The sequence below is a fragment of the Clavelina lepadiformis genome, chromosome 5 (genome assembly GCF_947623445.1).
Source record: "Clavelina lepadiformis chromosome 5, kaClaLepa1.1, whole genome shotgun sequence".
Lineage (NCBI taxonomy): Eukaryota > Metazoa > Chordata > Ascidiacea > Aplousobranchia > Clavelinidae > Clavelina > Clavelina lepadiformis.
The window spans coordinates 24,237,867-24,257,555 of NC_135244.1; the positions used below are offsets into that span (position 1 = coordinate 24,237,867).

At 36.9% G+C, this 19,689-nt stretch overlaps 5 protein-coding genes across 7 annotated transcripts; 4 read left to right on the forward strand and 1 right to left on the reverse strand.

The window, feature by feature from the left end:
- Nucleotides 1-757: 757 nt before the first annotated feature.
- On the forward strand, nucleotides 758-4,835 carry LOC143459418 (serine/arginine-rich splicing factor 12-like). The gene is made up of 7 exons (XM_076956571.1): nucleotides 758-906; nucleotides 3,112-3,216; nucleotides 3,847-3,950; nucleotides 4,062-4,104; nucleotides 4,192-4,371; nucleotides 4,447-4,551; nucleotides 4,613-4,835. Exons 1-7 carry the CDS (start codon nucleotides 848-850, stop codon nucleotides 4,638-4,640), a joined length of 624 nt encoding a protein of 207 aa, XP_076812686.1. The 5' UTR covers nucleotides 758-847; the 3' UTR covers nucleotides 4,641-4,835.
- Nucleotides 4,836-5,454: 619 nt separating this feature from the next.
- LOC143459420 (uncharacterized) lies at nucleotides 5,455-7,312 on the reverse strand. The gene is made up of 4 exons (XM_076956574.1): nucleotides 7,124-7,312; nucleotides 6,381-6,504; nucleotides 6,079-6,183; nucleotides 5,455-5,607 (listed from the first exon to the last, which is right to left on the reverse strand). Exons 1-4 carry the CDS (start codon nucleotides 7,175-7,177, stop codon nucleotides 5,510-5,512), a joined length of 381 nt encoding a protein of 126 aa, XP_076812689.1. The 5' UTR covers nucleotides 7,178-7,312; the 3' UTR covers nucleotides 5,455-5,509.
- Nucleotides 7,313-7,608: 296 nt separating this feature from the next.
- Nucleotides 7,609-10,927, forward strand: LOC143459416 (ralA-binding protein 1-A-like). The gene has a single exon (XM_076956569.1). It carries the CDS (start codon nucleotides 8,732-8,734, stop codon nucleotides 10,604-10,606), a length of 1,875 nt encoding a protein of 624 aa, XP_076812684.1. The 5' UTR covers nucleotides 7,609-8,731; the 3' UTR covers nucleotides 10,607-10,927.
- On the forward strand, nucleotides 10,901-13,182 carry LOC143459417 (transcription initiation factor TFIID subunit 7-like). 2 transcript variants are annotated; one of them, XR_013117759.1, is made up of 11 exons: nucleotides 10,901-11,038; nucleotides 11,150-11,222; nucleotides 11,279-11,412; nucleotides 11,485-11,572; nucleotides 11,649-11,707; nucleotides 11,768-11,840; nucleotides 11,947-12,018; nucleotides 12,127-12,218; nucleotides 12,282-12,342; nucleotides 12,568-12,726; nucleotides 12,796-12,829. XR_013117759.1 is itself a non-coding variant. In XM_076956570.1 (11 exons), exons 1-11 carry the CDS (start codon nucleotides 10,973-10,975, stop codon nucleotides 12,892-12,894), a joined length of 933 nt encoding a protein of 310 aa, XP_076812685.1. In that variant the 5' UTR covers nucleotides 10,901-10,972; the 3' UTR covers nucleotides 12,895-13,182. The 2 variants fall into 2 exon arrangements, 1 of the variants encoding a protein (XP_076812685.1); XM_076956570.1 differs by having other exon boundaries at nucleotides 12,611-12,726; nucleotides 12,796-13,182.
- LOC143459419 (COMM domain-containing protein 9-like) lies at nucleotides 13,121-15,941 on the forward strand. Of its 2 annotated transcripts, none has more exons than XM_076956572.1 (5): nucleotides 13,121-13,262; nucleotides 13,331-13,505; nucleotides 14,125-14,253; nucleotides 14,702-14,781; nucleotides 15,666-15,941. In XM_076956572.1, exons 1-5 carry the CDS (start codon nucleotides 13,215-13,217, stop codon nucleotides 15,771-15,773), a joined length of 540 nt encoding a protein of 179 aa, XP_076812687.1. In that variant the 5' UTR covers nucleotides 13,121-13,214; the 3' UTR covers nucleotides 15,774-15,941. The 2 variants fall into 2 exon arrangements, with proteins under 2 accessions (XP_076812687.1, XP_076812688.1); XM_076956573.1 differs by lacking the exon at nucleotides 15,666-15,941 and adding an exon at nucleotides 14,888-15,630.
- The last annotated feature ends 3,748 nt before the right edge of the window (nucleotides 15,942-19,689 follow it).

Consider the following 19,689-nt stretch of genomic DNA (forward strand, 5'->3'; position numbering starts at 1 on the left):
TCAGCCCAGAGAAGAACAAAAGGTTGTTAATAATTTAACAGTTTTTATTTTGAAGAAGCGATTCAGAAAAAACAAGCTAACATAATTCTAATGTAAGTATATCGTTTGTGAAAAAATATATTTACTCGTTAATAAATTTGATGGTAGATGAACCGTGTTAACCCGGCATAGTCCAGTAATAAAAAAGATAGATATAAGATGACACTCTGCGGTTAACTTAATTTTTAATTTTTTAACACGAGCTTTCGCAAGTTTATTAAGAGATATAACGTTAAATAAATGGGGCATCAACCAAAATATTTGTAGATAACTTTTTTGTAAATTTTTGTCTTTTGTAAGTTTTAAAAAAATCATTTGTTTATGGTGAACAATTACAAATTCGGGCAAGCTTGAGGAACGCAATATAAAACAAACGATCAAAAAATACACAATGAGAAATTTGATAACCAGTGCTCGAGCGATGAAGAATCATCTTTGAGTTTGAGTTGTGCAAAGACTTAAAATCCACAGTCCGAGCGAGATAAGGTAAGGTAAGATAACGATATAACTTTTAAAAAGCAATACAGAAGTTCAGAAGTAAGAGTATCGGTAAACTTAAGCAACTTATTGGGTTATAGAGCCAAAAAGTTGTTTGGTTTTGTTTTATTTCTGTTTTAATGGTCGTATTGAATTTCTCACAATTTATTACTACAAAAGATGTTGATGTATTCACTGAAGCGTAACATTACCCAAAATGCTCATCTGAGTCAAAGATTAGAAGTTTCCGTTTCCAAGGAAGAGCAACATCGTGCTGCCGATTATCAAGAACTTGAGGACTGCAATCCTTAGTTTTTTCGCTGACTTGAAAATGTCTAGAGGCCATCCCAACATTTCCTTGTTCGTCCGAAATATTGCCGACAATGTGAGGTAACTTTATTGTTATTATTCCTATGAATGAAAGTTAAGTTGTCACTATTTCACTGAAAAAAAAAAACGTACGGTATTGGTACCAGTTTTTTTTGATAGCCTAATCGTAACGTAGTTGTTGTAACATAGCTACTTTACCTAAATTTACCGTCTGGTATAATTTAAATCTTACTTCACCTAAAATTTATTCCTAAAATTACATTTTTGCATTATACCTGTATTTTCGTAACGACCTTGCCCAATCAAATCAGGAAAGAATCGTAAGTAATTTATTAGGCCTACTCTGTATCCTAGCAATTGAAATTCTACAAGTTTATGCAAAAAAATTGTATATTCCATCTTGCCCTAATGACGCTAGGGTCTATCGGCGGTATTGCGGCCACATTTTTTCTTTGCGATTTAAATCTCATGTTAAATACGTTTGCCTGGGGCTAGCGAAAAAATTTTTTCACCATATTGTGCAGAATTTAATCTACTTTTTTACTATACTTTTATATTATTTTCTGTTGATGCAAAAACGGAGCAAAACGATTTCTTCCAAGACTACTTTTTCCGGGTAATTGCGGACACTCCTTGCAAATGCGGCCACACATCTCCATAAATGCGTCCACATTTCCCTGCTTTTGCGGACGTATTTTTATGAAGAATTTAGCCTTTTACAGTATTGCCGTTTGTTGTGTGCAAGACTGAAGAAGAACATTGGAGTTACAAGCAATGCAAAATAAATTGTTTTTATTCATTGATTCATCGAATAACTGCATAATAAATATATGTATGTATAAATATTGTAAGAATAAGGGAGAAGAATATTCAGGTAACTTGGTTGGTGTAAAATGATGCGTAACCACTACGATTCGTTTTTACTTTTGCGTTTGTATAATGGACGGGCCAAGTTTTAAACGTTTTTAGTATACCTCACATATGCTATAAGCGTAACTTAACCGTAACGATTATCGTATGTTTACAGCGTAATGCAAAATAAAAAGCGAGTCATACTCATTAGTCATTACGCTTAGCCTGCATCGAGTACAAGAAAAATTCCAAAGGAATAAGGCGGCAAGCTTATACTCGTGTAGCCTACATGTTAAAACTTTATGGTACAACATGTTTTTTGATAGTGTATTTGTTTATTTCATGCGACAAGAAACAATTCAAGAAAATACCACTTGAGAGTCGATGCTAATGAAAAAAGAACCGAAAAATTTTATCAGCACCATTTTCACACAAACATATCACAATACCACTGCACGTTTTCAATTTCATTAACCTCGATATTGAGGTTGGTGCATTTGGTATGGTCCCAGAAATCACAAGCTACCCATGATGGTTCAACCGGACCTCTTTTCCACTTTAGCAAATAGCTGAAAGAGCTGCATTTAGCATTACTTGATCGTAAGAGTTCCTTGATTTCTTACTTGGTAACTCCATATTGCGCAAGTAGACCAAAGTAAGCAAATAATCACGTGCAAACAAAGCATTTGATAAACTAGAATGACCACGTTATGCTGTCCGCATTTAGGGGTTGTTTTGTAATTGTGATGAAACACAGAAAAATAAAAAAAAAACATTGAAAAAAGAGACATAGACATCTCAAATTTTGTACATACACAGAAGAAGGATACAGCTACTCGTGTGCGAAAAAAGAATGAAAAAAGAGCAACATTTGGTGGAGAAACAGCAGTTTAGTTTGCAGAGTGAAAAAAAATTTTTGGCTGTTTTTCATATCGTTCTGGTCTCTGTTTGAGGTAGTCACGTTCTAAGGGTAATAACAAACGTTTTACTTGGAGTAACTTCCTGAAATTTGCTGGAGTTGTTTGTTAGGAATATTAGATGAGGCTAATTAAAAAAAAATTATTTTTCGTTGTAAAATTTTTCGGTAATTTCAGAAAAAATTTTACCGGCCGCAAAAGCGCCGTGGCCGCAATAGGGCCGATTGACCCTAGCCTAACTTGTATGCCTATGTGTTAACGAAATGTTGGATGATATATAGCTTCTGTGTGTCTGTGCATTCGCAAATATGCCATCTTTTCTCGCTGGAGAAATCCGGCATACAATACAAACTTTTTAGTTGGAGTTATGGTGAAATAGTGACTTCACAAAATTAATGCAGTTTAAAGTGTGAAGATCTTTTTTTGTTTCCAAGAAAACTTTTTCTGCTTTCCTGCTGGTTATTATTAAGTTTTTTTCTACTTGGACTTTGTTTAGACCCGAAGATTTGCGTCGTGAGTTTATCAAATTTGGCCCAATATCTGATGTTTACATCCCACTTGACTATTACACTCGCCGCCCGAGGGGTTTTGCATACATACAATATCCTTTATTATACTACGACAGTATGAAGATTATTTTACTAATTTGTTTATTAATTGATTTTTTATTAATTTTACGCAGTTCTGAGGAACTAAAGTTAAAGAAAGAATTTAAAGACAAAGATTTTTCAAGCATATGTTGAAAAGACAAAGCTTGTGTTCAAAGACCAAGCCAAGTGTTTTATTTGGTTGGTTTAATACTTTGATTAAGGCATGAAAAGCAAATAGTCAAATTAAAGTTTGTATTTTGCCTTCAAGCATGTTGACTTGCGATAATAGCTTTCATTATCTCTACAATTTATTACGGATTTAATTTTACGATAAATTTTTTTAATGTCTTTATGAACTGAACGTTCATTTTCTTTTGCATATAAAAGCAAGCACAAGTAGATCGGACATTTGTCGGCCAAGTTGAAAGTTAAAGATCCGGAGATTTAAAGAATCCACAAACGGATTAAAAGATAACGCATCAAAGGATAAAGTTAAAGTTTAAAGATTTAAGGGAATAGGAACAAGAATGTTTTAAAGCAGTAACTTGTGTCGACAAGATTGTTCTTGATATCCTTTAAACTGAAGTACAAATTTGCAATTTTTTCATCATTTATTTGACTCCTTAATCCGTTGGTTCCACGTTTGAGGATGTTCGTGACGCAGAGGATGCGCTTCATGAAATGGATCGAAAGTGGATTTGTGGTCGATACATCGAATTGCAATTTGCAGCCGGCGATCGTAAAAGTAATTTTGTTTACAATTGTTGCATGCTGACCATTTCATGTTCTCACATTGCTAATCATCCCAAGTAACCTGCTCAGTGAAAACAATCAGAATTCAAATTTTATCTCACAGCACCAGGTCAGATGAGAACCAAAGATAGCCCTCCACCAGGAAGGTGAGTGCTTTATATACATTTGCATTGACATCTCATATCCACGATCTCATTCATTAAACAGAAAATGTTGTGAATTGACTTGCGCAGACACCGTCGTCGCTCATACAGCCGCAGCCCTCGCAGACGTTACAGTCGTTCAAGAAGTCGGTCGTTCGAACGGAAAAGGTCGCCATATCGTCGTAGCAACTCACGAGATGGACGCAGGAGTTACAGAAGAGCGAGATCCCCTGAAAATGGTCACGACCATTGTCACGGAAACCGATCCAGGTTAGAGGCCAATGAGTTTCTTCGTGAGCTATGTCATAAACAGTTGAATATGAACACATACAACTTCATATTTAGAAGGTCACGGTCGTTTTCTGAGGAACGACCTAGAAGCCAACAGCAACGCAGTCCATCATACGAAAGACGAAGTTGCACACCGGAGCGGGACAATTATGAGAGAAGGTATGAAATGAGAGGTTTGCTGTTAAACCAGGTTCATTGAATTTCCAATTTTATTTTAAAGGGAAGGATCCAATTCAGAATCTAATTAAGCTGATGGTTTTGGAAGTTGTTTTCGTTTCTCATTCTTTGTACGCTTTCACTTTATCCCCAACTCCTGATGACAAGACACTCTTTTAACCATTACACTCAGCAGCATGAAACATCAAATCTACGATTGTAATCTTAACACCAGTTTTCTTGTGATCTTTTTGTTGGTGTAAATAAATTCTTTTAGATATAAATCACTTGCATGTGAGAGAATTGTGAAATGCTGAATCTGCATTCACACCAGCTTAAAGCCCCTCCTGCGGTGACTATTGCAACTCCCATGAAAGGTTCGACTTCTAAACTTTAAAAACTCCGTTAGACTAATCGGAGGCCAGTATCGTTTTTCAGTGCTGGAGTAGCAGGAAGTTTTAGCAAATGGCGTGTTACTTCCAGGTTGTGTCTACACAAGTCAGATTAAAATCTGCTTGAAATTAATAAACTTTTTCAGCTTAAAACTGTAGCATGGAGTTCGGCGAGCCATCGCGGAAGCTGGAGATATGTGTATTGATGGGGACTTTATGAACTAACAAGGCTTGGTGATCTTGCAAGATCTTGTTTTGAGTGATTGTATTTCCAGTAAAACATGTAAAGAAATTGGCCCTTTTAGGGGTAGAATTGTGACTACATTCTTATGGCGTGTGCTGCAAGGTCTCCTTCATATTTATCCCAAACTTACTCTGTTTGATAAATGATAGTCAGGTTTACAAGATTGATAACACACACAAACAGTTTAAAATAGACTACCTTTGAGTTGCCAATGGTAGGCACAAAATTTATTATAATCAAATGACTAAGAACAACTCAATGAAACAGGCCTTGTTTCACACAAGATGTATTTCAAGGCGAACTACATAAATTACATCTTCATTTTCTAGAAAGGTAAAGTAGCACAAAATGTAATATAAGCAAGAACAGGTCCAACTACACATTCCAAAAAGCCGAAAACCAGGGAGGTGTTCCATTCTGTGCCTGAAATAGTTAAGAAAAATGTAAGAATCTGTCAAGCGACCGTAAAAGAAAATGGCACAAGCAAATGACAAAGCTATTATGAAGCTTACAATAAATACCATAAATTTATAGTAAACAAAGTAACTAGCGCAGGAAACAATTTATTAACAATGTACGAGAACTAGCATGTTCCGGACATGAAGATATTTCCTTCATCAGAGTAGAAAACTGATGTAAATGTTAAAATCAAAGTTGTGCAAATATTTATAATGACTTTGTACGGAAATAGTCGCAAGGAAAAGTTAGTTTTCGTACATTTGTAATGCGTGCAAGTTCATGGCATTAAAGTCGACTTTTGCTCTCCCTACTCCATAAATGAATATCATCTCAGTATACAATGAACCTTAGCATCAATGCCCATTACATTAAATTTACTTTGCAATGCAATGGCCATTGCCCTTAGATTGTAGAATTAAAACTTCAACAACTAACCCAAAAAGTTATTAATTCTGTCTTCATTCACTGTCCACCAGTACCACTCATACAGACTGCCGAAAAGCAAAATTGCAGCAGGAACTTTCAACTGAATTCCAATTCCTGCAAAAATTAGAACCAGCATTGGTGAGAAATTCTGATAAATTTAATACAACAGAGCAAGATACACCCTAGAAACATATCACAGTGTTCTCCATTAAATTTCCTCCATCCAACTTTTATATGTAACTGAACTTGCCTAGAGGTATTGCTCCAAGAGAAATAAAAAGAAAAATCATGAATGCAAATAGACAGCTTACTTTTAGGGGCTTTAAATGGTTTAATTCCTCCAGTTTCAACGCTGGACATCAACAACCTCCGCGACACCAAAGTGGTCGAATTCCTCTGTACAGCATCCCTTGAAGCTTTCATGCTTCTCAACACCTGTGTACAATTTTGGAGTCTAGTACAATTGCATAACCAAATAACGTGTGAATTTGAGTAGCTGGGGTCTAGCAAAGGCATCCTGCGGTTGTTAACTTGCGTTAGACCCCAACTTTAGCAGTATGCTGCAGTCACACAACTTTTAGATGGGATCTCAGGGTTGCAAGACATTATCATTATTGGGATGAAAACACAAAAAAGAAAAATTTTATGACATTTCAGACTCAAGGATGTTGCACCACACTCAGACTGATAGTTGTGACAGTTTTAAACGAGAAATTGTTCACGCAGAGACAGAAAGTTTGCTGTGCGGCACAATTATACACCATGTCGCACTTCTTTACACTTTCGTATCACAACCTTCATATTTGGACTGAGATGATTTGTACGATTTAAAATTCGACCATCTCTATTCATCATCGCTGAAGCCCTGGTTTCCAATTTTGTTCTCATGTAATCATTTTTGTTTGGCTTTTTGATTTTTTATGATGTAGGCTATTAATTTCAAGCGGTTTATCAGGATTTAGAACTGTATCGGTTCGGTCATTTTATAACATTACTCTACACAATTTAACAGTTATGTATCCTAGTTTATAATCAGAAAACAAAAACAATATACCAGTGGAGTTCTTTGAAACGATCCACATTTCGTTAAAATCCTTGCAAAGTTCATTTTGGCAATCACTGCTTTCGAAGAGCTAATCCGCACAAAACTTTGGAACTTTTCAAAACCAACGCCAAGCTAGGCTAATTACTACCGGTATTATTTCTGTACAGCCTATATCTGTATATATATATACAATAAAACTGACTTCAAGACTTGTGAAATGCTCACTTCCAATAAGCTTAAATCACCCCATGCTATTTAGGAAAACAAGAAGTGATTGATTGCCACAACCTATCAAACCTGAGGCAACAGTTTTTCACTGAAATTATCTTCAACTACAGAGGGAACAATAAAATTTACTGATTTTGAAGTAGAATTTGCAACTATATGCCTGTCAGACTTAATCGTTCTCTGATGAAACCACTTGGACCGAAGTGACCTTCATCTGGACCAAGACTGGGGCGAAGTAACTAGATAAATTCGATATCTATGATCTTTGGATTGGGGGATTTTAAAAAAGTTACTATTGCACATAAAAATTTACCACGACCATAACTAAATGTCAAATTCATCGCTCTAACAGCATCTAATTCTAAATTAACATTTGGTAAAAATTTTAAAAACTTTTTGCTCATGTTTGCTGAAATTAACAATTGTGCCAGACTCTAAGAAATTCAACAATTTATGACGTAAGGGTGGGGGATAGACAACTGGAAGCTAAAAATTTAAGCCTAATAATCATTTTTGTTCTGTTTAAATATAATAAATTTAGAAGCTTTTTAAAGATAGATGGATGTTTGTGCTACGTAACTAAACAAGTTTCAACAAAAACCGAAGAACAAGCAATTTTGATTTTTATGAACTGGAACTGCAGGCATAGACATCATATACATTGAGTATCAATCATGGTGTAATCTCTGTTTGAAGTTCAGGGAATAGCGAATAGCGATGGATTTCAGTGCAGCAACTACCGGTACCAAGCCAAGAGCCAGGTTACTCAGTAGTGTTTTCATCCACCATAACTGAATTTAATAAAATAATTGAATTAGGCCTAGGCGTCTAAGGCATTTTTAAGCATCCGCCGAACTAGCCCACTTTGCCTATTTTGTGATGTTCGGTCTCTTTTACTTTTGCAATCCAACTTCAAGGCTTGAGTGAGAAGGAATTGTGAGGTAACAGAAAAAAATTATGACATGATAACTCCGCAATACAGTAATGACATATAAATTCACGCAACTTTTGCTCCGCGCAGTTAAAGGTTAAAAATAAACAATACTTGATCCTTATACCAAGTGCAGCAGTAAAGGAGACCCACCTGCTGTGTTTTCAACCCTGACTGGAAGGTTTGGCAGTTTTTGACGTGAAGTCGTTCGTGCAAAAACTTTAGCATGACGGCAATGAAACTTCAATTGTTTCTTTATTTATTAATAATTGGCATTCAAACATGTGCTTGTTTATTTTAATTTGTTGTGGAGATAAAAACGTTGCATGTCATGGTACTTCGATGAGTCATGCTTATGACAGCCGTTTACAACTTCAACAAAATTTATATTTTCATATTTAAAACCAGTTAAAAATTATATAACTGAATAATTACATAATCGTAGGTGATTTAAAAAAATGGCTGAATCCACTGACTCTGGTGATGACTTGAAGAAGAAGAAGAAGGAAAAGGAACGAAAATATCACCAATTTACTCCAGACTTGGACAGCGGTGATGAAGACAGCAGCTTTTCAGAGAAAATAGATGCAAAAGGTTCTCAATCGAAGAAATCAAAACCTTCAAAATTGTTTAAAAAACCTTCGTTTAAGGCAAAGCACACAAAACGAGGGAAGTTATCAGATGTCTTATCATCACCCACGGAAGATCACGCTGCTATGAAGTCAAGGGATCAAGATGCCAAGGAGATGAAAAAGAAGTCATCAAGCTTGCCAAGAGATTTGAAAGTTTCGTTTAAAGACAAAAAAGAGAAAACAAAATCAAACAAGCGAGTGCAAAGCGTGGCTCTGCCACTAGAGGTCGCCCTTGAAGAGTGCGACGGGCAAGAAGAACTGCCCCACGTTTTCGGGAAATCATTAACTGAAGCTGTTGAAAGAACAAGTTACAGTGATGGAGTCCCTCTGCCTTCTGTGGTGCGAGAATGTATCGCTTGTATTGAACAACGTGGTCTCACTGCTGAAGGAATTTATCGAATATCAGGTGTGAAAACCAAGATGGACATCCTAATCAAATCTTTCAACTTTGAAGACGCTCCAGATTTGACAAATTATGATCCTTATACAATTGCCGGAGTCTTGAAATCTTACCTACGAGAACTTCCCGATCATATTTTGACGAATGAGCTTTACAAGGATTTCGAGGAGGCTTCGACTCGGCCGGGAAAAGCTGAAAAAGTTCAAGGATTTCAGGAATTGCTTGGAAAGCTGCCAGCTTGCAACAGAACCCTCATTTCATGGCTGATCACTCATTTCAACAACATCATCTGCAAAGAAACTCAGAGCAAGATGACAATTCAAAACATCTCGATCGTTCTCAGTCCAACTCTTCACATTAGCCATCGTGTCCTCAATATTTTCTTCACACATACCAAGGACATTCTTGGAACTGTCGTTTTGCAACCTCCGATCAAACCAATGAGGTGGCAGGATTGGGCAACCACTCCCGACTTTCCCAAGGAACCAGATGAAGTTAAAGCTGAGATTAAACGGCAAGAGCACCTCCTGAACCGGTTGCACTCTCAGCTCCAAGCTGGCTGCAAGGATCGGAAGAAGGACGAGAGGTTGTGGGAAGTCCAGAGGATTTTGACGCAACTGAAGCGACAGAATCGAAATTTTGAGCGTCAGCAATGCCAGACGAAGATAAATAATCTGACTCTCGAGCGGAAGAAGCAGCAAGGACCAAGCCCAGTGAGCAGATCTGTCAAGAGCACAGAAGAAGTTGATGCGGGAAATCCTCCTCATGACCCAGCAAACAATGTTGCTCCTCCATCTCAGAGTGATGATGACGAGGATATGGAAGTTATGAAACTTCTCCTGGAGCAGGAAAGAGAGGCGTTGGTGGAGCACGAAGAGCTGACGGTGATGCATCATGAGCTATTGCAGAGGATCGCAACGGAACAAGAAGAAGTCGAGAGGCTGGTTGGCATCCTAACCGATCTTGAAAATCAGAAGCAGCACAATGAGCCCACGTCACTTGCAGCCGAATCATCAGACATTGTGTCGAGCAGAAAGGAAGTCCGTGATGACGCGGATGATGCAGCATCAGGAAACTCATCCGATGATGAGCTTGAGCTGGAGGACTTGTGGCGAATTCGAGACGAGCTGATTCGAGCGAATCGAGCCATAGAGAGGAAAAATGAGGCACTCAACCACTCCATCCACGATGAACGAGAGGCAGTGGTGGAAGCCCGCGTGCGACTGCGGTGCATGTTCTACAAGTATGAGGAGAACAACCTTAACGACAACACCATTGGACTGGTGGACCCGATCAATTGAAATTTACAAGTCCTGGGTTGTTTTCATCTATTATGACATCATAATATCTTGTTTAAACTGTATTTGGTACAATTTTGCATATCAGTGTATTTTGTATCTTACTGTACTATTCACGGTTATCTTTAACATTCCACTCGGGAGACCAAGTGGGATAGTCTCGTTCTACCAAAATGTGTTTAAGATTAAATCTTAATGCTGTCTGCAATAATAATATCAAATATCAAAACATGTTTATTTTTTGGTTGAGTACTTGCCTGTGTTTAAACACTTATGTTGAGAATATCTAAATATATTTTACTTTGTTAATTCTGCTGAGCATAGCATCTTGGTTGACCTTTATAAAATTAAATAAATCTGAATGCTGCCATGGAGAAAGATATTTTCAATAAATCGTATGAACTTGAGAACCAATTCCTACTTCGTCTGCCAAAAGTAAGTCTCAATGTCAAGTTCACGTCAATAAACGTAGTTATGAGCAACAGCTGGTGTTTACGAACTCCATCAGACGCTTTGTTTGTTAATTATATTTATTCGTTGCTTCAGGAACAAGCGGAAAAGTTGAAGGAAATATTGTTGGCCGGAAATCTTAAAGACAGGCTCTCCATAGAGATGCAAGGTCAGTGAGCAGTTCTTTGCCCATCTCTCGCCGATCTTAATTTTCTTCGTTTGCAGCCGATTGCAGGTCCGGGGTCGTGACCTTGGACAAAGAAGCAATTCCCGCCAAGCTGCAAGATCTCCCCTGCATCATAGAAAGCCTCAAGACCATGGACATGAAGACCTTCTACAAGACGTCCGACATATGCCAGGTCTTTGTTCGTCCTATTATTTTTGCTTGTTACCTGAAGCAGAAGTTTGATTGTGACATCATCTTGTTCCAGCTGCTTGTTTGTGCATCCAATGAAGACTCGGAGCTACCTAGTGATAAGGTTGTATCGAGAGATAAAAAACATCTTTTTCCACACGGAAGTAAGTTTATGAGTCAACTACGTAGTTGATGTGAAGTTCATTGAGAAAGAATTTGATGAAATCTTTTCACTTCCAGTTACTCCTCCACTGAAGAATGTTCGAAAAAGAAGATTCCGGAAAACAGCGAGAAAAAAGGTTCAACTTTTGTAGATCTGCTTGTTGACTGGCTGGAGTTATATGTTGTCTATTTTATAGTACATCGATTCGCCGGACATAGAAAAAGAAGTAAAAAGATTGCTAAAAGCTGATATGGAAGCGGTCAATGTCCGTATCCTTATATACAGCATAGAGTTGATGATTACATTACATTTTTACTCGCCTTTATATATTGTATTCGACAATGTGTGACACTTTCTTAATCAGCAATTGGGCAGATTATGAGATCATAAATGAGGAGGAAAAAGGAGGAGAGAAGAACAAGTCTGAGAAGGACATAGACATCACAGGTGACTTGTTTTTTTTGGGGCATGAAAGCATCGTAGGAAATCTTGTAACATTTCATGAAAGACTTTTTCATCTTTGCTTGGTGATGATGAAATTAATTTTTATTTCAGACCAAGATGAGCTTCACAAAATCTTCCAGGATCTTTCGAGCTCCGAGAGTGAGAAAGACGACGTTAACGTGGATGACCTTGACGTGATGAAAGTATGACATCATCAAATCTTCATCCGGTATTTTCTTTAAAATGATTGATGTGTACTTTTGTAGGATTTTGACTCGATTGAAATCCCCCACAGCATCAAAGTGGTCACGGACAAGCAGGAGAGAGGTTTGTGAACTTTGTTCGTGGCTTCGCTTGACTAGTCTGGTTACAAGTTTATTGATATCAGCTTTTCATCGATCTATTATTTATTTATTGCTAGCATCAATATAAATGTTAATAATAGACATCTCATTCTGTACAAATCAGTAAGCTTAAGCGTTGTTCCAAAGTATAAGTCAAGTTATAACAATTCCTCTCACTCAACCAATTTATGTGAAATCCTTGTCTCAGTCTCCATAGAAATCACATGAAAACGATTTTGCTTTCAATTCAGCCCGATTGGAAGCTCGCTTGGAGCAACTTCAGTCGGAACTCGGGGAGCTTCGAAAGAGAAGACAAAGGAAGGAACATTTAATTAACGGGGAAAATATTAAGAACGAAATGTTGAAGGTAACCAAAGTTGCAACGAATAATGTCATGTTATTTCTCAGATCAATTAACTTGTGATTCTTACAACAGATGAGGTTTCAAAGTGAACTGGAGGAGCTAACTATCAGGATCTCAGAAACTCGACATGAATATGCGGCCACCCTTGCTATGCTGGGGAGGACAAGCTGAACAATTTCTTATAAAAAGAACATATTTATTTGCTTTGGTCTCCGTGTAATATTCAATGGAAGACACTGAACACTAGAGGGAGACCAACACTTGAAACTGATCTTGTCACAAACATCTTAAAGTTTCGGATTTTTTGCATTATTGCCGCCTTTATTCATCTTGCAAGCAATTTGTTTGTTACAAATGCATTGTTATGAACCGGTTATATCCAACATTAATCGGTTATGAAATGAACTTCTGATTGTTGCATGAAACTTTCTGCTGCAAAGAATTTTATTGTTTTTCAGATTTAAATGTGAATGTAGGTTTGTTGCTTAACAATGGGCTCTGATCTGGATGATTATGACGGTCTCCTGCATTTGCTGAAGGTAACTTTCGCTCAATTGTTTCCCAATAAGTATTTTATAAGATGTCATTGAAGTTTCTGAGTTTGCAGGCTGCGTCGAAGAAGACTGTCATAGAAATCTTAAACAAAGTCGCCTCCCAGCTGCTCCGAAGTGGAGACGACGATGTTGTTGGATTTTTAAGATCCTGTCTCGACATCGATGCCGATGAATCTGCTGCTCTGTTTCATTCGTTGACGATCTTGCTGCGAAAAGTGATTTACTCAGGTAAGCTCAGTTGTATGGCGATGCAAAATCTATTTGAAAAATTATTCGCAAGTGGGCAGTCAGTACTTTGAAAGTACTGCCGGTACCGGTACTTGACAAAAATGTACCGACGGTTCCGGTATTCGGTACTATTTTTAAAAAGTGGTTCGGTTCTTTGTCGGTACTCGGTACCGGTACTTTTTGTACAAAACATGCTGCTGCAAATGCCATGTTTGTCGCTAATTGTGCCCCCTGTTAAAGGTTACTCCAGGTCAAAACATTTGTGACCTCACTCTTTGCAGCTTTAGTAAACATTTGTAGATTAAAAAAGAACAATAACCATTAAAATTGGCTTCAATGTTTAATTAAAATCAATGTTTGAAAATAATACTTTGCAAAGTCTTGAAATAACCATTTGAGAAGTACCGGGACCAGCTAAAAATGCTTGAAAAAAGTAATTTGGCGACGGTAGTTGTGTCGCTACTGAAAAAGTACTGTGGTACAGTAACTCACTTACTATACTACCGCGGGATTTCCCACCTATGCACATACACAAACTATAGGCTGCTTACTGTTATAGAAATTATAACTAATCGTAGATTATGCTAAAAATGGCAGCAACTCTGCAACATATTTTCAGGTTGTGCCAATTATGATGCAATAAACGCTGCATTTCCATCGGAATTCCACAAAAGTCTTAAGGAACTGCTCATCAAGGGTATTTTGGATAACCACAATGTTTGGACGAGTCAGGCAATTGATGAACAAGGTAACATTTTTGTTCTTCAACTTGCGATCAAATCCCAACTATTGAGTTGAGACGACAATATTGTAACAATATCGACCGTTCAAATTTAACTGTTAGGTGCAAATGAGCTGGTTTTTGTCATCATGCCATAAATCATCATCGAACCCGCAAACGTTTATTTCACCATGAAGTGCAGAAAACTTACAAATGGTGGCTTTATATTAGATCATATGAAATAAACCTTAAAACCCTAAACAAAAATTGGAATTTAATTTCAGTTCTCGGATTCCCTGAGAGTAAAACTGTTTGAGTAATGAATGATAGAATAAATTAAATGCACAGAAAAAATGAATGTTTCATATTTACATAATTAATTAAAGCACATTTTCATATTTTATTAATTTATTCATTTATTTTTAATAAAATTCATTCACATTTTTAATTCATTCATATTTCTTTGTATTTCTAGTGAGCTTACCAAGGTTAAAAGACTTCTCTTGGGAGGTTAGGAAGAACATAGTAGCGCCATCTTGTGTTCTTCATCTGAATGTGAGTTAACATTTAAAACTTTGTACTACACCGTCATAGCTCGTTACTTGTATGACGCCACAAAGCACATTATTAGCTCATAATGGCTGGATACTGTTCGTTTTAGCATATGTCGTTGGAAGCTGGTTTCCGCAAACTTTCTTTGACACGATATTTGAGATTAAGTCCAAATTAAGAGGAGTAAGAAATTCCAGTCCCGCTTACTGCATACCATGTTATAATATTATGAACCATGCTAGACTTAAAGTGCTTCTACACCGCAGTATAATCTCAATCACATCAGCCGTGATTTTCTGCCTATTTTCACAGCAAGTGACCGTACAATTACCGGAATATTTTCCGCATACATTTCAGTAGAAACCTCTATTTTCCACCGAAGTTTGTTATCCGGTGGAATATGCTCATTTTTTGTAAGAAACTACAGACGCCTTTTCCTGGGAGAGTGTTTCTCGTTTGTTGCGCGATCGCTTTTTAGTTGCGTTGCTTTTAAATAAGACGCCGATAAAATTGCACTTTCGTTTAGTTTTGAACAAAAAATCGGTTAAAGTCGATGCGTTTGCTCTTGTTTGAAAACAAATTCATGACGTAATGAATTAAGACGATCTGTCAGAAGCTTTTTTTATAAAATTTGTCCCAAAATTTATGAGTCCGAAAGCCAAGTTAGTTGAAGCTACGGCCAAAAGTTTCCTGTAAAAATGAATATAACTGAATGGACGTAATTCAAGCGATCAGGGGTGACGTACTGGTGCGTGAGAAAGTAAAAGATGTTGTTTCATCAAATACGCGCGTTAAATCAAATATATTCGGTTTATAACTTTGTATTTTCTTGCAACTTAACAAATACCTTTGTGTCGTCTTTCTTAGTATTGTCTATTACGTCACAGACATCGGACAGAGGTTCTTTGAATGTTGAAATGAGCGCGGAAAGCTTGGACACAATGCTGGATTCTCTTGCTAAGATACGAGACCAGATTTCTTCTGTTACGCAATGAAAGCACCAATTATAGCGTCACAATTATCCATCGTTCTTTGATTTTTATTAAGTATTCTGCAAAATTATTCGTGAATTTATTCATCACCTTAACGTTATTATTTTTCTTATGCTCCAGCGTGCAATATTTTCGAATAAAAACCTTCGACTGCCAACGCAGTCAACAAAATGGCGGTGCCATGATATTTGAAAGTTGCGCTGTGGTTTAAATTTTGTCTCCAGACGAAGTGTTCAATATCTTTAACAATTTTAATGAAATCATGATGTCTTAAACATCATATTTGAAAATGAAAGTAGTAATCAAGTTTCGAAAACCTGTGATCAGACGATCTTTGATAATCTTCAAGTTTGACAGAATTTCACTTGATGAGTTAAAGATTGACCGGTAATTTAACCATTGACAAGCTAATCTTTTGAAGTCGTGACTTGCGGAGACTTCACTGCATGTGGCCAATAACATCATCTCTCAATTGTCTGGCACTTGACTGGACATTAAGATCAAAAGGTTGCGAAAATTTAAGTTGACGATTTAAATTATACAACATCGCGCGATTAAACAGATCTAATCTACAAGGCGGAGATGGCTATTTATAACTTTCTTTATTTCAACATAAATTTTTTCAAGAAAATTTACCCCAATTCCACTTCAAACAATTTTGATATTAACGCTGCGAGCGTAGCTACGACTCAACTACATTTACAGAGTTCTCAGCGCAAAAAAATTCAGAAGCTACAACTGCCGTAGTTCCAACCATGGTCGTCAACTTGCTAAGATTGAAAGTTATTTAAACTCGGACGCAAAACTTGAATGAATGAAAATGTGCTCAAAACCCGTAAAGAAAATTTTAAATTTATTACGAAACCGAGAAACATTAAACCTATTTAGAAACGCAATCACTGCTTTAGTGCTTTGCCAGGTTAAATAACATTCATTGACACGATAAAGCGATATTTGTGCAGAAGCAAAATGAAACGAAACCGATTTCCTCATTACAGAGAATTCCTTCCCACAGTAAAGCTCCTCTCTTGGTGAGGGCAAGTAGGCACATAACAACGTGCAATGCCTAATTATTATAACAGCAACACTATTAAAAGAACAGGTGTTAAAAGGGGTTGGCTCCAAAGCTGTTAGAAGCGCTGCAGTCCTCTATGGTTAGCCTGGTGGTTCTCAAAATTTTTTTCGCTTCCCTGCTCCTGCAAACCCAAACACTATCAATTCCTCCCCAACAGAAATTAACAATCAGTCCATATCAGCCAAATATTCGTTGTTTTTTATGTCAAAAGTACAACAGTAGTCGCCGGGGGCCCACCTCAGGACCGGACCGTTTTGGGTTTATTACGCGGATGGGCTTATAAAGTGGAATGTGTGTTTTCGTCAATCTTGAGCCTACAAATGACGGTACACAATACCCACAGACCACAGGCAAGTTTGTTGTCGCATGCAACGACTTTATTAACAATTTGACTTTTGTCTGCACACTTCGCTAAGTTTTCACGTTACTGTAGTTCTTAAAATTTTAAATCACTACACACCGCAACAGTTACAATACATCAAAGTACGATTATTATAGACGAATGAGGACCAAAGATCAAGTTTGTGACGCAACACTTGCATTTAATGTACAGCTTACCGTAGTACACTATCATCACCCATGTAACCATCCATCCACCAGCCAAAATATCATCACCCACCATGTACTCACGCTCAAACTATGGAATTACTCAAATTACTTAGACAGAGTTTTAGGCTAATAAAGTGGAGCATTTTACAACAGGAACAAATGGAGTGAATCAGGACCGTGCTGGATTGGGCTTAATAGGCGGCTGGGCTTATAAAGCGGCGACTAATGCATAAATAAAAGTAAGCTTATAATATCTATAAATAAATTTACACGATAATTGAGCGTGCACACAATTTCTGAACGAGTATGCGATTTACTAACTCGTTATTATGACCCTTTTCGCCAGCCAAAAAATCTTACTTACATGTTGTCGATTGTGAACGCGTTGAAAGAAGCGAATGTTGACACATATGACTACAGACGTCTATTTGCTCAACAGTATCTGTATCTCCACAGTATTTACCAATAAAAAGGTTCTGATAATGTTATACTATAGTTTACAGTGCCTTACAATATGGTGTATAATTGGCTTTGAAATCTGCATCGAATAGCGTTTTAAAACCATTAAATATAATCCATATTAAAATTGCAAGACTAATTACCAATAGTAACAAATATATCAAACTAACTACACTTTAAAGAACAAGCGATATTCTAAATATATCTCAAATCTATTAATTACAGACAAACAAATTCATGCATAATTATTACACAAATCTTCTTCCCCAAATATTTAATGACTATTTCAGCGAAAATCAAACAGTACAGAAATATAACATTAGATCATCACAGGACAGCTTATTCTTGCCCCGAACCAAAACAGTAAAAGATTAAAATAAGTTAAAATTTCGAGGACCTAATTTTTGGAATAAGCTACCAATCAATATAACAAAAATTAAGTCTCATAAATCTTTCTCATATCAATTGAGAAGTGGACTCGTGCAAGGGAAGCGCTGTTCAGATAATTGTGAATAGGCTGATATATGTATGGTTGCATCATATTGTTATTGATTTGGTTGAAAGAAAATGTTCTGCCGTTGGTTCTGTGGCGTGTCTCTGTTTTTGTTTTGCTTTGTGTTGTTTTGATTAATTGAGCTTCAGTTTTTTTTTCTATCCATTTCCATTGTACTTTTTTTGCAATAGAATCTGGGGCAACTGACCTGGATGACCGTGAGGTCTTTTCTCTGCCCCACCCCATTGTGTTGTGATGTTTTAGCTTTAGTTTGAACGGTGAAATAAATTCTCTCTCTATCTCTAAAATGCTTTCCGTGGCTGTGATATTCTAAAGCACCTGTCATAAGCAAAACTATAAGTTAACATTTTTCATGCGATGTCGAAACTAATGCAACGGTTTTATAAATTGTTTTGGAATTCAAAAACTGCTGGACGAAATTATCACTCAAGCCTAGGAAAGTGAATGAAAAGTAATCGATTATATCGTCCCAAACACTCGGTTAATTAGAACCAGATTGTATCAGGCCTACTAGTAATTAGTAACAGAAAACAGTTGCCCACAAAAGCCAGTTAAAAATTGAATAAAACTAACTATTTAACGTTTACTGTATTACTCGGCAACTCACAAAACAAACAATTACACCGAAAATTTTAATTTTTCTAATGGCTTTTCGGTCGGCTTTGGATCTGTCCGCGGTCCACCGGTAGACCGCGATCGACTGGTTGGGCACTCCTGTTATAGACAGAGGGAATGCCGGTGCCTACTCTTACGAGGTGATGGGTTCCTTTGTCCGTTTAACTTTTATCAATTCTTTAGAGGCGCTATAGCCGTCAACCCGAACCCTTGTTTTGAACAAATGTTCCAAAAAGTATCAATGACGTAACAACTAATGAAATGCTTTGATTTGCAACCGACCTGTAGAGGATTTGGAAAAGTCAATTTATATCTTCTGTATTTTTTTATTTACTATTATTATTATCTGTATTTTGTACTCAATTTCAAAGTGAGCTGCGACGCACATTAGTCATAGACGGAGTGAAAACTGCAGCGATATTTATTCACATTCTCTAACTTTGCCACTTTTCGCTAAAACTTTGGAGATAAAACAACTTTCACTTAAATTCACTTCGTGGCGATGAACAGTCGTTTCCAGAATCTTGCGCTAAAGAAATAATTATTCGAGAATTTAAAAAATAAACTGCAATAAAATCTATGCAGCGATTTTTAATCGTAAACCGAAATTAAGATTGGTTGCAAAATGGCGGCGTATGATTATGACGTCGACATTTTGAAGGTTTGTTCGACATTTTGAAGGTTTGTAATTTAAAATGAAATGAAAT

What these genes read in the sequence shown, in the direction of transcription:
- LOC143459419 (XM_076956572.1), top strand. Translation starts at nt 13,215, where the DNA reads ATGGGCTCTGATCTGGATGATTATGACGGTCTCCTGCATTTGCTGAAG. An exon ending in GCGAAAAGTGATTTACTCAG is followed by an intron (nt 13,506 to 14,124) that starts GTAAGCTCAGTT and finishes ACATATTTTCAG; the next exon opens with GTTGTGCCAATTATGATGCA. An exon ending in TCAGGCAATTGATGAACAAG is followed by an intron (nt 14,254 to 14,701) that starts GTAACATTTTTG and finishes TTGTATTTCTAG; the next exon opens with TGAGCTTACCAAGGTTAAAA.
- LOC143459416 (XM_076956569.1), top strand. Translation starts at nt 8,732, where the DNA reads ATGGCTGAATCCACTGACTCTGGTGATGACTTGAAGAAGAAGAAGAAG.
- LOC143459420 (XM_076956574.1), bottom strand. Translation starts at nt 7,177, where the DNA reads ATGAACTTTGCAAGGATTTTAACGAAATGTGGATCGTTTCAAAGAACT. An exon ending in CGTTTCAAAGAACTCCACTG is followed by an intron (nt 6,505 to 7,123) that starts GTATATTGTTTT and finishes AATTGTACACAG; the next exon opens with GTGTTGAGAAGCATGAAAGC. An exon ending in ACCATTTAAAGCCCCTAAAA is followed by an intron (nt 6,184 to 6,380) that starts GTAAGCTGTCTA and finishes TAATTTTTGCAG; the next exon opens with GAATTGGAATTCAGTTGAAA.
- LOC143459418 (XM_076956571.1), top strand. Translation starts at nt 848, where the DNA reads ATGTCTAGAGGCCATCCCAACATTTCCTTGTTCGTCCGAAATATTGCC. An exon ending in AATATTGCCGACAATGTGAG is followed by an intron (nt 907 to 3,111) that starts GTAACTTTATTG and finishes GACTTTGTTTAG; the next exon opens with ACCCGAAGATTTGCGTCGTG. An exon ending in TGCAGCCGGCGATCGTAAAA is followed by an intron (nt 3,951 to 4,061) that starts GTAATTTTGTTT and finishes TTTATCTCACAG; the next exon opens with CACCAGGTCAGATGAGAACC.
- LOC143459417 (XM_076956570.1), top strand. Translation starts at nt 10,973, where the DNA reads ATGGAGAAAGATATTTTCAATAAATCGTATGAACTTGAGAACCAATTC. An exon ending in GGAAAACAGCGAGAAAAAAG is followed by an intron (nt 11,708 to 11,767) that starts GTTCAACTTTTG and finishes TCTATTTTATAG; the next exon opens with TACATCGATTCGCCGGACAT. An exon ending in TATGGAAGCGGTCAATGTCC is followed by an intron (nt 11,841 to 11,946) that starts GTATCCTTATAT and finishes GCAATTGGGCAG; the next exon opens with ATTATGAGATCATAAATGAG.